Source organism: Lipophrys pholis, assembly GCF_963383615.2.
Source record: "Lipophrys pholis genome assembly, chromosome: 4".
NCBI lineage: Eukaryota > Metazoa > Chordata > Actinopteri > Blenniiformes > Blenniidae > Lipophrys > Lipophrys pholis.
Genome location: NC_137637.1, coordinates 4,876,299 through 4,890,413, shown reverse-complemented (window position 1 = coordinate 4,890,413; position 14,115 = coordinate 4,876,299). Strand labels below are relative to the sequence as shown.

General features: G+C 43.5%; 1 protein-coding gene across 1 annotated transcript; it reads right to left on the bottom strand.

Moving 5' to 3' along the window:
- Positions 1-4,051: 4,051 nt before the first annotated feature.
- Positions 4,052-9,582, bottom strand: fezf2 (FEZ family zinc finger 2). Its single transcript, XM_080460953.1, has 4 exons — positions 8,320-9,582; positions 7,948-8,082; positions 7,734-7,866; positions 4,052-5,094 (listed from the first exon to the last, which is right to left on the bottom strand). The coding sequence occupies exons 1-4, from the start codon at positions 9,100-9,102 to the stop codon at positions 4,844-4,846; spliced, it is 1,302 nt and encodes a 433-aa protein (XP_080317079.1). The 5' UTR covers positions 9,103-9,582; the 3' UTR covers positions 4,052-4,843.
- Between the last annotated feature and the right edge of the window lie 4,533 nt (positions 9,583-14,115).

The window sequence follows — 14,115 nt, the reverse complement described above, 5'->3', positions numbered from 1 at the left end:
TCATGTTGTTGTCATGCAGGGATTAAATGCTGTGTTGTCTGCTCAGATGATTAAACCCATGTTGTGGGAACGTTGCCCCCCCCCCCAACCACTGAAGAAAAGACGGTGCTGCTGCTGCGGGGACGCTTTAATTGGAATTTCATGCGGGCTAAACGGAGGGGAAACCGATGTAAGTTAACATTTGGTAGACTTAATTGGTCCTTTTCTCTCGCTGCTCCTCCAGCAGCCACTTGCTGAGGCTCCGCCGCTAATCTCTCCATTTACCGCCGAGACAAAAAGTCCGCCTCTCGCTTTTCTTCTCCTCCTGTCTCAAACCGGCTCCTTTTGTGGCCCGTAAATTGTCCGAATCCCCCCCGGGCGACCCCCGAGAGCCCAGAGAGAGAGAGAGAGACAGAGGGGAGAAAGACGTCCCGAGCGCGCCCCCGCTCCCTCTCCCCCGCGTGCGCGCACCTTCATTAAAGCTCCCGCTCGTCAATTAACGTGTTTGTGGATGTTGACGCGGTTGCTCAGATGTTGGAGAGGTGGGAAAAAAGTGCGGAGAAAAGGACAACCCGGCTGCCTTTAGCCTGTTTACTGCGCACACAGTGTTTGTTCTGGTCTCGCAGCCCCGCGGGGCTGCGCTTATGTGTGCACACGCCGCGTGTGTATGTGTGTGTGTGTGCGCGCGCGCGCGCAATTGTGTCTCTACGTACTGTTTGTTACCACACACACTGCTTTGGATGAAAACAGACACCTTGTCAATCCTCCACCTGCTCAGATACTTTATTCATGTGATGATGCTCCGGGAGCGCGCGTCCTGCTGTAGAGGACGCGCGTGAAGGAATGTGTGAAGGTTCGTAAAGGTGTGTGAAGGTGTGCACAAATTCTTTAGAAACGATTCAGTGGATTTGGGGGCATCCCATGAAACACCTGTGTGACCATCGAAGCTGTCGAACAGTCAGTGGATCAGAACTGGACTTCCAGAAGTTCCAGTCACTGAACAGCTGGCGAAGTCAAGAACGAGTTATTACCAGCCTCTTTCAGATCTGGGTGACAATGTTCAGTGAGATTATCAACAATGAGGCGGAGCAGCCATTGCAACAGGATGTGCTCGCTCCCTTTTTCCTGCAACTTCATGAAAAGTGACATGTTGACGGCTGCAGAAATCTGCTAAGCGACAGGTTTGCATTTCACTTTACCTTCAAAAGAAATTGCAGGTTATTTTCAGATTCACAGTAAAGCAGGACGAGGCCTTCAGAGAGTTCCATGTTGTATGTGAAACTGAATTAATGCCAGATTTCATTTTTCTTGACCATTATAGAATGTATTTACAGCTACCGAGACCCATAAAGGCCGTGTTGTTGCACTGATGGTTTTAGAGAAATGAAGATTAATTCCCTTCACCAGGAAAATGCACCTGTCTTGTGCTGTTTGATGTGGCCAAAATACTGCATTAGGAACCCCTTCAACCATGTCCTCTCTCTGTGACAACGACCATAAAGCAAACAGATGATTTTAAATCTTTCTTCACCATTTACAGTACAGGTTATTTTCTGTTCTCTTTACCTAGTTCTCTTCTAACATACCAATATAAAGGTCAAACATCAAGCAACATGTCTGTCAGGTCAGAGGACAACATGAGGAAAAGTCCCGCCATCCATTTAGGATCAAACTGTCTTTGATTCCTCTTCTGTCTGTTTTCCACTCTATAAAATGTGACGTGTGTTAATTAGTGCTGTTTTTGTTTTGCACCACTGAAGCTGAGGAAGAGTTTGTTGAATATCTTAGTAACTGCACAGATGTTGAAGAGAATTATTTAGTTCTTGTTTTAATGTTGACAGTGGACATATACGCTGTGCAAAGTCTTTACAAAGAGAAATAATTCAGTTATCCAACATAAAAACGGGAAAAAAATATATACAATGAGCGTTATTGTATTAGTCATTTCAATAATGGCGCGAGACCTCCAGGGCCAGAGCCAGTTTCAGACATACTGAGGTCCAACACTCATTATCCCAAGTAGCGACGGGAATGAAAACCAAAATTCAATTAAAACTGAAACATTTAAAACAAGTGATTTCAGTATATGTTGTGAATATGTTTGTGTGAATCCACTCATAAAACCACCCAGTTCCAAACCCTTGTTTTAACTATTTATAATTACGTACACATCGGAAAACTACTGAGGTCTGGACCTCGGTGTCCTCAATGGCCCTGGAGAAATCAACCTTCATTTTTGATCTCTTTCGCGGCGTCCGAAGGTTGTTTTTTGGATTCACTAGCCTTGTTTTTATATTGTCTTACGGTAATATTAGTTTTCTTTTCACTATTGTTATTTCTTGCCGCAAGCCGGATTCCGGGCCTCACTTGAGACGAGTGCGCCACACGGACCCCAACATGCGTTTTAATAAAGATTTTCCTAAAAGCACATTCTGATCTTTGAGGTGAGCTTCTCAGGAGACTTGTGTTTGTTGGAGGGAGTGTGTGTTTGTTGGAGAGAGAGACAGAGAGTGGAAGCCTGGAAGCTGAACTGGAGAGACGATGCGTTCTGCAGACGCACAACACTGAAGTCAAAAAACGACATTTTCCTTTATTTGTGTCGTTTCTTTCATATTACCACATGATCAAATATTGCAATAAAACCGAGGATCACGTGTTTGTTAGACTTTTGAGTGTTCTTAAAGACCTCTCGTTTTAAACGTGAGGGGTTTTTTTGCGCTCTGTGGATGTCTGGTGCCTGCATGGCGCAGACTGATGAATTAAGGTGAGCAGGGCATTCATCTGCCAATATTAGTCCTGCCGGGCTTCTGGTGGGCCTCGGCCGGCTCGGCCCGACGCGTTAATTGGCTGTTAATAGAGAGAGCGCCATTTGGGAGCACGGCCGAGCCTCTCCACTGAATGTGTGCAGGGATAATATTGTTCCAGAGGCCGTGCGCAGAATAACCTGCGCTCCATTAGCACCGGGGCCCAGATGAGGAGCTGCGGCCTGAGTGCTCCATTATCTCCCGTCCGGATGAGACCGTCCTCCCCCCTCCTCCTCCCCCTTCCCCCTTCCTCCCCCGTGGCAGTTTAGCCGGTTAATGTAATTCCCTTTCAAGGGTCCATGTTATCTCCGATCATTTGCGCCATTACGCGGGAGTCAAGTGTAAAATGCTGTATTATTAAGATCGTGTCTGTCAATAAATACCGAAAGCAAGTGGCTGCAGAGCATACAGTAGAGGCGCAGTAGAATCACGGTAGAAACACCATATTTCTGTCAACACACGCAAACTCACCCACAAGGTGTGTTTTAGCCTCAACGCCTCTAACAATCAGAGCAATTTATTATCTGGACCAGCTTCTCATTCTGTTGAAAATACCAGGAATCCCTCAGAGTGAAAGAGTTAACAGTCTGTTTACAGTGTGATTGAACTGTCCCAGAGACCAGATTGTCCTGTTTACATGGAGTGATCAGAACAATCCCATGATGCCTTGCCTCTGTGGCTGATGGTGACAGGAGCTTCTTGAAGATGATTGGTCAGCTTGATTTATCTTGAGGTGCTTCTTAAGAATTTTTAATTCTCTTGTTCAGAATCTGACCTGGGAAAGATAATTCTCTTTATGAGAGCAGTGTTTCTTCTGAATCCTCCAGTCCACCAACATGAAGCAGCAGACCTGCACAGTGAGGAAAATCTGATCAGGATCTGAAGACAGACCCGTTTTCACTCTGATCAGGAAGTTATTTGTGTCCCTGCGGCTGCTGCTGGTGTGTTGGCCCTGCTTTGTTTAGATTATAAAAGTATCTGTAATTACTTCAGGAGACATGTTTCATTCCCTCCCTGCTGGAAAGATGATTGTAACAGAAGCAGGAACTCGAACAGAGTCGAGCTCCTATAAACTCAACACTCATCTCATGCTGGGAATGTGTGTGCCATCACAATCAAATCAAGAAAGCAGTAAACCAACAATGTTGGCGAAAACGACTGAAAATGTCTTTTTTTATTCTATTTCAGCTTCGATTTGTAATGTTTTAAATGTTTTATGACGTTAGAATTAATCTTTTTCGTTATTTTCTTTCTTCTATTTTGTTCTTAGCCGTTTTTGATTTGTTTGACAACGTCTTCTGTTTGTTTCTTTCTTTGGTTTAATTTAACCTTTTAACCAGTTTTATGATTTTTAACGTGTGTTTTCTTCCAGTTTAAATTGCTTTGGAACTATTGGTCTGAATATTTTGGGGGTTTTGTGCACTTCCCGTGTTTTATTCAGGTTTTTTTCAGAATGCTTTCTTTTAATTTGATTGTACTTATTCAAGACGAGTTCAGATGCGTTTCATGGAAAATGTTTTTAGTATTTTTTATGGGTGTCTTAACATACTTCTAGCTCTGTTTGGCAGTAAATGTGCATACTATTGTGCTTCAGCAGGCTTGGAAACCTAAGAAATGCACTAACAGTAAAGTGATCATATTATTCAGATTTATTTTCAAATCCCTCCAGAAAATGGAAACAGCATGGCTCAAACATTCACTTTTCATTATAAGTTATAACTTATTTATTCACATTAACATTATTTGTGTGAAATACACAGGCAATTCAAATTTTAAATAACTTTTTTTTTTAAATTCCATATCCTATTATTTACAGTCAGGTGGTGGTAGTGGTGGTGGTGGTGGTGGTGGATGATTCCTCCCACTCAGAAATCCCAGTAAAGGTCCTCCAGGGTGGAGCTGGTGTGCTGTGAAGCTCTGCTCTGTCCTTCGGGCCCTGCAGCGTCCGAGCTGGAGCTCCATCACAGTGTCTCCAAACATCCTGAACTCTATGAAATCTCTCTGGACCTTCGGCGGTGGTGGAGCGCGGCTGCGGGAGAAGAGCAGCGGGGGACCGTGGCTCAGCTCTGCAGCTCCCTGGAGGCCTCAGACGTCGTCGTGAAGCTGTTGTCGTGCAGCTTCCTGATGTGCTTCTTCAGGTCGAAGTTGCGGCAGAAGCCCTTGCCGCAGGTGGCGCACGTGAAGGGCTTCTTGTCGTTGTGCGTGTGCATGTGGAAGGTCAGGTTGTAGATCTGGTGGAAGGCCTTGTTGCAGATGGAGCACTTGTACTGTTTCTCCCCACTGTGCGTCAACTTGTGGTTCTTGTAGTTTCCTGGGAGGGAAAACGAAGGGTTGATGAAGATTCAACTGCATCTGATGCCAACATGTCTTCAGTTAACTGTTAACAAATTCTCCATGTCGTCCTTTGTGCCAATAGTCGCTGGTCACAGGTTCACTGTGACAGAAAATATGTTGCTATGATTTATTTTTCCTGTGTGGTTTTATGATTTTCATTCCTGTGGGGCCTTTAAAACAAGAAGCCTGTCATTCTGTGTGATGAAAATCAAATAACTTCACAATATTCAAACAATGTCACATTTTTAAAATGAAGCTCAGTAATGCTGGGATATCTTGTTTTATTTTCAATTAGACTACATTTATATCAGCATATTAGGATATTAGCTGTCGTCCTCACTAAACATCGGAAAACTTGTTCTGATGTCAAAGCAGAAACAATCCCAAAGCAAATCAGCTGAATCAATCTACAAAATATATTCAACAATTCCCAAATCATTCCTTCAAATAATGGAAAGGTTTGTTCAAAGAACTTCAAATATTTCAGTTGATGGCAGTAGGTTTGGGCTAAAAGAACAATTATATAAACGTTTGTATTTTCACTGTATTTTGTTTCATATAAATACTGATGTAACCGAATGACGTTTGACAATCTTTAATTTACAGCTCTAAATCACAAAAGCAGATATTTTCTCTGGGATTAAAACTGAAGTTAGATTTCCTTGTTGAAATAAATCAAAACTGCACGATTAATATAATGTTATTTTACACGATTTCCTCAACACAATGTGGAAATGTAGAATTAATAAAACATTCAGAATAATGAAAATAAGCAATAATACAAATGTGTAATAATAGAAAATGAGAATATAATAAAAAAATTGTAATAACGAGGCAGCAGATTCGGAGCTCAGAGAAAAAAAAAGACAAAATTATTTTAAAATAATGATTGTTGCAGAAATTGTTACGTTCTATGTTTTTCTTAAAAAAATAAAATAAAATAAATAAATCAACAATGATCCGGGATCGGATGTTTTCTTTTTAGAGCAGTTTGGCCAAAACGTTTCATTCCAACAGTTTGGTTTCTAACTGAACTGGATGAGAATCTGCACTAAACGAGCCTCAATGTTTTGACGCAATTTGCAAAAGAATAAATGTGATGAAGGGAAAGTGACACAGTCATGAAGGAGGCCTCCCCAGTGCCTCCCTCCCCGGTGACTCCCTCCCCAGTGCCTCCCTCCCCGGTGCCTCTCCCTCCCCAGTGCCTGCCTCCACGGTGCCTCCCTCCCCGGTGCCTCCCTCCCCGGTGCCTCTCCCTCCCCGGTGCCTGCCTCCACGGTCCCTCTCCCTCCCCGGTGCCTCCCTCCCCAGTGCCTGCCTCCCCGGTGCCTGCCTCCCCGCTGACTCTCCCTCCCCGGTGCCTGCCTCCCCAGTGCCTGCCTCCCCGGTGCCTGCCTCCCCGCTGACTCTCCCTCCCCGGTGCCTGCCTCCACGGTCCCTCTCCCTCCCCGGTGCCGGCGCTCTGCGCAGCCTTCATTAATTAGTTTTTTGTGTGCTGAAGTCAAGAAGTTGTCAAACTTTGTCAGAATCAAACGAGTCGACAACAAGCAAAAGATACCGGGAGCCCCGGTTCCCAACGTGGTCCGGGGTCCTGCAGCTGACCCAGAGCAAATGCTGCCGTCTTGGAGGGAGAATTAGTCCGTGGAAAGTGACATGTCCTATTCCGGCTGATCGCTTCATGCTCTTCCTCCTCCTCCTCTTCCTCATCCTCATCTTCCTCACCCTCTTCCTCCTCCCAGTCATTCACTCTCACAGGACAGCGGAGGGCTGCAGCATATGTTGGCTGCTTTTTATTTACGGATATTATTTCTTTCTCGCGGATTCCTCCACAGATCGAGGCGCGCGGAGCAAAAACTGTGGATCCCAAACAGTCGTTGTTGAGAGGCAAAATCTGTTTCCCCGGTCTAATGAAATGCAGCGAAATGACTGCACATAATAACTTTTTCCTGTCCAGATTAGGTCCGAGCAGCAGGGATGAAATCCAACAAGAAGTCCTCATTCTATTCATTAAGATGGATTTTTGGAAGCGCATAGCTCCTCCATATGAGAGTAGATTTTCAGACACCCCCCCCCCCCCCCCCCCCCCCAAAAAAAAAAAAATTCAAGACACTCATGGCATTTGTGTACAAATAGGTGCCATACGATCTGCGTTTTTTTGTTTTGTTAATTTTTTGTTTTTTAAAAGAATCTGTCCAAACCAGAAGACTAAATTTTAATACATTTTACGCACTCTGGTGGGAAAAGAGGAGTTTTAAAGAAACCCTGATATTCTAGTGCATGTACAGGCATCGATATTTATTTCAAATTGAGCTCAATGCCACCCAACTGAATTTTTCTGATATTTTCTGGACAATTTTTCGGTGCTTTTGATTAAATTTCCATTTTTTTAATTAATTTGATTTAATTCTCCCAACTGCTTTTTCAGCTAATAAATAAATATCAACATCAACACTTACTATATTTAAACGACTCTCTTATATTTTTAATTTGGCATTCCATTGCAGAGACATAATAAAGGCCTCCAATTAAATAGAATTTTACACAAACACACCAGCACAGGAACAACATTAATAAATGGAGGAGTTTGAAATATATTTTTCTTTGTGTGTCTCTTACCTTTCTGGTGGAAGCCTTTCCCGCAGAACTCGCAGACAAACGGTTTGTATCCTGCGTGGATCCGGACGTGCGTGTTGAGCGTGGAGCTCCTGTTGAAGGCTTTCCCGCACTGGTTACATTTATGAGGTTTTTCCTGAAAGAAAGAGAGACAAGGGGACATTTAAAAACCGTGGATTCCCCTAGAGAAGGCAGGAAGAGGGAGCGAGGATGTCACCTGCGTGTGGATGATCTTGTGTCTGCACAGCGTGCTGGCCTGTCGGAAGCCTTTTCCGCACACTTTGCACACGAAGGGCCGCGCGCCGGTGTGCACCGGCATGTGCCGGGTCAAGTTGTAGTGCGCGTTGAAAACCTTAGCAGAGGATAATATGGAGGTTAGATTGAGGCTGTGGCAATAATGACAATAATGAAATAAATGATATATTTAGGAAATTTTTAGGTTATGAAGTGACTGTGATTTTAATCATAATTTAACACAAACTGCAGGTTGTGGCTGTTACATCCAGTTGTGTCGTTCATTTAATTTGACTTGATCAGGATGAAAAATAATTTTTAAAAAGATAGATATTTTTAAAAAAAAATATTTTACCTTGCCACAAACTTCGCAGGTGAAGTTTTTGGGTTTTCCGTCCGCGCCTCCGCCGCTGCCGCTCAGCTTGCTGTGCGTCTTGACGCAGCTCTTCTCCGCCGTCAGGCCGTGGTTCTCCTTCACGATCTGGTCCAGCTGCCCCGGCAGATGCTCCTTGTGAGGGTACTGCGGCGTGGGCAGCTTGTCGGCGGCCAGTTTGGCGTTCTCCAGCAGCAGCAGGCGGTGGTGCGCGGACAGCGAGGCCTGGGCCTGCGGGCTGGAGAACCAGTGTCCGGCCAGCAGCTCCGACTGCTGGTACGCAGCCGAGTCCAGGTAGTTGAGATAGTAGAGCGAGCCTCCGCTGGGCACGGCCAGGGCCTGGTGGATGACCTGTGGCTTGACCACCCTGCTCCCGGAGGAAGAAGAGGACGAGGAGGAGGAGGTGGTGGAGGTGAGCAGCGGCTGCTTCAGCTCTGCTTTGCGGCACATGCCGCAGCTGCCTTTGCTGCATGGCGCCGCCGAGCCGCAGAAAGTTCCCCGGAAACTGGCCCTCCACAGCTCCGAGTAGTTCATCAGCGCCTTGGCCTGCAGGTCGTAGCCGAAGGGCTGCAGCGGGATCATGCAGGGGATCGGGGAGCAGAGCCCCAGCAGCTTCCTGCCCTCCGCCCGCTCCTCCGCGCTGCCTCTCGGCTCCGAGCTTTTGGACATGATTCTGTCTATGGAGAAGGCCAGGGCTTTCGGAGCCGCGGCCGCTCCGGTCCTCCCGCATGACATGACTGTCTCCAAAGAGCCAGAACTTGCCATTTGCTTGTTCTTCTTGTTGTTAAAGAAGAAAAAACAAACAAACAAAAAAGAAAAAAACAACTTGTTGTTAGCAACTCCGGGGATAAGTCCTTTGCGCTCTTCTCCTCCTGCGTGGCCCGCCGCGTCTTTTCACGGTTTCAATGCGCGCAGCTCCAGCAGAGCGCACCGCTCACACCGCACACACCGCACACACCGCACACACAGCAGCTCACATCACTTTAACAAGCACCTTGCTGTCACCGTGTCACGCATTTGCATTCAAATGGCCATCCCCCCTGTAACAATAGCATCCAGGGGTGATGGATTAATGCTCATTAACTAGTGCACACAAAATTAACAGGACATTACAGAGAGAAGAAGAAGAGGAGGAAAAGATAGGAGGAGGAGGAAGGAGGAGCAGGGGATGAAAAAAGACAGAAATGTTGCTCCTGGAGGAAGAGCCCGCGTCCAAGTGTCTGTGCTGGAGTTCAGCTCGTTACTGGTCAGAGGAGGAAGAAGAGATGAGAGGAGGAGGAGGAACCGTCACACTCAGTCACATGTTGGCACCGCCCGCCTCCTCAAACTGCTCACCCCTACTCACCCTCAGCCTTCCTCACTCCTCACCCCTACTCACCCTCAGCCTTAATTCCTCCCTCCTCACCCCCCTCACCCTACTTAACCTCCTCACCCCTCCTCACTCACCACCACCACCAAAAAACCACAACAATGAATAACAACAACAACGATAATATTATTATTATTGTTATTATTAATAATAATAATAATAATAATAATAATAATAATAATAATAATAATAATAATAATAATAATAATAATAATAATAATAGTAATAAATAACTCATGTTTGCTCCGAATCGCTCCAGTTAATGTGCAGGGCTCCACTTTGTCTAATTTCTATTTTCCATAGAAAAGAATCAACAATATCTATTATCCATAGTGTTGAAGAGGTACAATTACAATATTGTAAAAGTTGTAAATAAATTTAATCTAATGTCCTTGGATCCAACCCAATAAGGCAAAAGAAGGTGTGAGTTCAGCATGATGTCAGTTTGTAACCTGCTTCATGGTGAAATGTCAGAAGTCGAGGCCTGTTAGTGGCTTTTTGCAGCCTTCCTCCATGTTTCTGCATCTTCACCCTCACTCTGCGTTTTGAATAATACTTCATTAGTAATGAGATTACTTTACTACACCAAAACTCCTGCTATCAAAACTTAATAACAGCCTACACACATGCACACAGTCTATCTATCTATCTATCCATCTATCTATCTATCTATCTATCTATCTATCTATCTATCTATCTATCTATCTATCTATCTATCTATCTATCTATCTATCTATCTATCTATCTATCTATCTATCTATCTATCTATCTATCTATCTATGTCCTCACCTCCCTTACTCTCCTCAGTCAGTGTTACCATTTTCTTCCTCCTCACTCCTTCGCTTCCTCCTCACCCTTCCTGTTCTTCCTCTTTCTCCTCACTCCGCTTCCTCCTCACCCTTCCCGTTCTTCCTCTTTCTCCTCACTTCTCCTCTTCCTCTTCACCCTCCTCTTCTTCGTCACCCTCACCCTTCCTTTCCTCCTCACTCCTCCTCGTCCTCATCACCCCTCCCTTCTTGTCATCCTCCTCTTCTTCCTCCTCACCCTTCTTCTTCCTCCTCACTCCTCTTCCTCCCCACCCTCCTCTTCCTCCTCACTCATCTTCCTCCTCACCCCTCCTGTTCTTCCTCTTTCTCCTGACTCCTCCTCTTCCTCCTCACCCCTCCTCTTCATCTTAACTCCTCCTCTTCCTCCTTACTCTTTTTCTTCCTCACCTCCTCATCTCTCCTCACCCCTTTTCTTCCTCCGCCCCCCTTCTCTTCTTCCTCACCCTGCGTTATGAGCGTCCGTATGTCATCTGTGACACATTTCGAGCCAAACATGATTGTTTCCATCATTGAACGCAGGGAAAGTCTCCTGCTTTCATTTGCTTAACACTCATCTTCTCTCTTCTTCTCTCCAGTTTGGGTAAAATTTTAGCAGGAGAAAGCTTCTAATCCTCCGAGATGGGATCCCTCCTTTTATTTTTTTTCCACGGCGGCTTATATACTTGCTTACTATTTGTATAAATTCGAGGACGTCCAATTTCCACCTGTTTAAGAGCGCAGGCTCCCTTTGGATCCCATTAAACCTTATTCCTCCTTCCCTCTATTCAAAAGAAGCAATTTTCCAGAGGATTCAAGGCTCAGCGCAGAGGAGAGGCAGAGAGATGGAAGGGGGGAGTAAAAAAAAGAAAGAAAAAACACAAGCTCTTTCACTTTTACCCACTAAAGCACTGCGTGAACCTGGTTTTGTGTTTTTTTTCCTGCCTGAAATGGAGGGGACGGATTAAAGAGGGAGAGGAAAAAGAAAAGACTTAGCATGGTCAGAGGCATACAAGGACAAATGAGGAGAGGGGGGCTGCTTTCTCTAAAGAGGCACACAAGAAGTTTGCTGGAATCCACAGTGTTGTGTGGGAGTTACAATGAGCAGCAGCCACAAGTACCGCTTTCTATTCATCTGTCTGCAGGCCATTTCTTACCTGAGGGACTCCCTGTAAGTGTGGGGGGGGGGGGGGGGGGGGGACGATATATATATATATATAGATATATATACATAACAAAGCTGGAATATTCACTTTATTTGCATATAACTGACAGACTGAAAAAAATGAACTACTCAGCAGAATTTCTCTTCTCTTTTTGACGTTTGAAACGTCATCAAACGTTAAAGTTTGTTTACCTCACTCAACATTTCCAACTAATTACAACTTTAATTAACGTCTCCTAAGCTCAAGTAATGTGCAGTTATTACAGCATTTCCAGTCAAATACTCCTCAGTAACCTACTGTATCACACTGTTTATTGAACATTTGACTGGAACACTTTGTCACTGATCAACAGTGGAACGTTGCTTATGTTTCAGTCTGTTAAACTTTGTGAAAAGTTTTCGGTAAGAAAGGAGTGTACTCAGTCTGATTCTGGATTTTTGTAGTTTTGTGGCAGAAATGACTCAACTGAAAGAAAATACTCCCTGCAGTACTGCAATCTGCCGCCAGGGGTGTTAACACCCCCATGTGAGGGAACTTGTTCCAAAGTTCTGAGCAGCTACTCTTTCCTCCAGGGACTCGGCTTTATGTACAACATGGCACATTTAAAGAATCATGAAAAACACATCATCAAACATTGTTCAAATATTGTTGCTTCGCTATACGTTATACTGTGTTTCATTATGATATTCACAAGGAAACCACTTACAGTATATAAACCTGTGTTCTGGAGAACATGTGTTCCAAAACTACTTTTTAAGTTGTTTTTTTGTTTTAGCATTATATTAGGGACATGAATTCACTGACAAAAATAAATCGGAGAAAATGTGAATTTAACTCAACTGAATCTGTGAACGCATTGATATAAATTCAAGTTTTTACACAAATATATCGAGCATTGAAGTCAGAAATATTTGTTCAAAATAAAAGACACTGTCATTTTTTTTATGCAAAACATGAATAATTTAAGAAAAGTGAGCCAATCTTTTTAAATTCAGCCACACAACAAAAAAATTATCTTGTTATTTTTATTGTGTTTCATTCAAAACACAGTAAAGATACTTGGAAAGTCTTTATATTCATCTCATGACTGTTTAAGTGTTTGTTTGTGTAAGCTAAAATGCCAAAGTCATTATTCATTTGTGATTTCTTCTGGAAAAAGGCATGTCAGAGGAGATTTGGCCCCCACCTTGAAAACCACCTCGTGTAGTATTCACAATGCTTACAAACATGCATGCAGTCACACACCGAGCAGCAGTGTTTATGAAGGGTTAATAAGAGCACAACATGTGGATCATGATGCATCTTTCATTACCCATCAGTTCCCTGTCGCCACATGTCTGATCCCATTAAAGGATTAGACAATAAGTATATATCTATTTATATATCATAATAAAAATGTGCTTGTAAACTTATTGTTTATCTGTTGGTTTACCTCTTCAGTTTTAACTCGACAAACACTGTGTACCAAGGACATTTGAAGACAACTTATCTGAGGTTAAAATGTCATATATCAACTGTTGAAATATCAGAATTATGTTTTGACACTGTACATGGCACTCAAAAATAATAATAATTAAATAAAATAACAATAATAATTATAATAATTATAAAAGGTAAATAAATAAATAAATAAATAAATAAATAACAATGGTGGTAAAATCAATAAATAAAAATAAATTAAAACATAACCTTTATTTGTAACTAGTGTTTCCAAGCCTTTTTTGCTAAGTATCTCCAGGAAAACTGCTGACTTCCCATCCGGCCTCTTATGAGTCAAAATCAGTCACTCTCACCAACATACTGTATACAAGTAGGAAAGAAATTTACTGATAAGAAACTATTTGCAATAAAAGTGAGAGTCCTGGTATTAACAACACAGAAAACTGGTGAATTTATCTGCCTTCAGTGTCCAGGAGCCTTCAAAGGGATTTAAAAGTGAAGCGTTGGTTGTTGATTTCTATGTTCTCTGACTGGCAGCTTTGTTGTCTCTGCTGGAGGTTTAATGGAATATTTAATGTAATCAGCGAGAGACAATGAAGGAGAAAAAAAGTGTTATTCTGCAACTGAAATCAGGGTTTGGAGTTTTGATTGATTCATTGTTGCTTGACAGGGTACTGTAGGTGGAGGAAGGTGATAATTTACCTCAATCCCTCCAGATCCAGTGCCACCCTCTGGCCCAGCATGCCGCCATCCTCCAACACTGCCTCCCCTGTTAATAACCTTAAAGAACGTCCCTCCTCTGTTTTGTTTTACACCTGCAGCTCAGCATGGAGGAATTAATGCTCGTTGTCTGCGTCCCACTCATATGCAAATAAGGTCAAAAAATACTCTAATTTGAGTTTATTCAGGCACAATTGGCAGCTCATCCTCACAATAAACATTGATCCTATTGCTGTAACCAGGCTTCTCTATTCAGCTCCTGCAGCAATTAGCTCAGGCA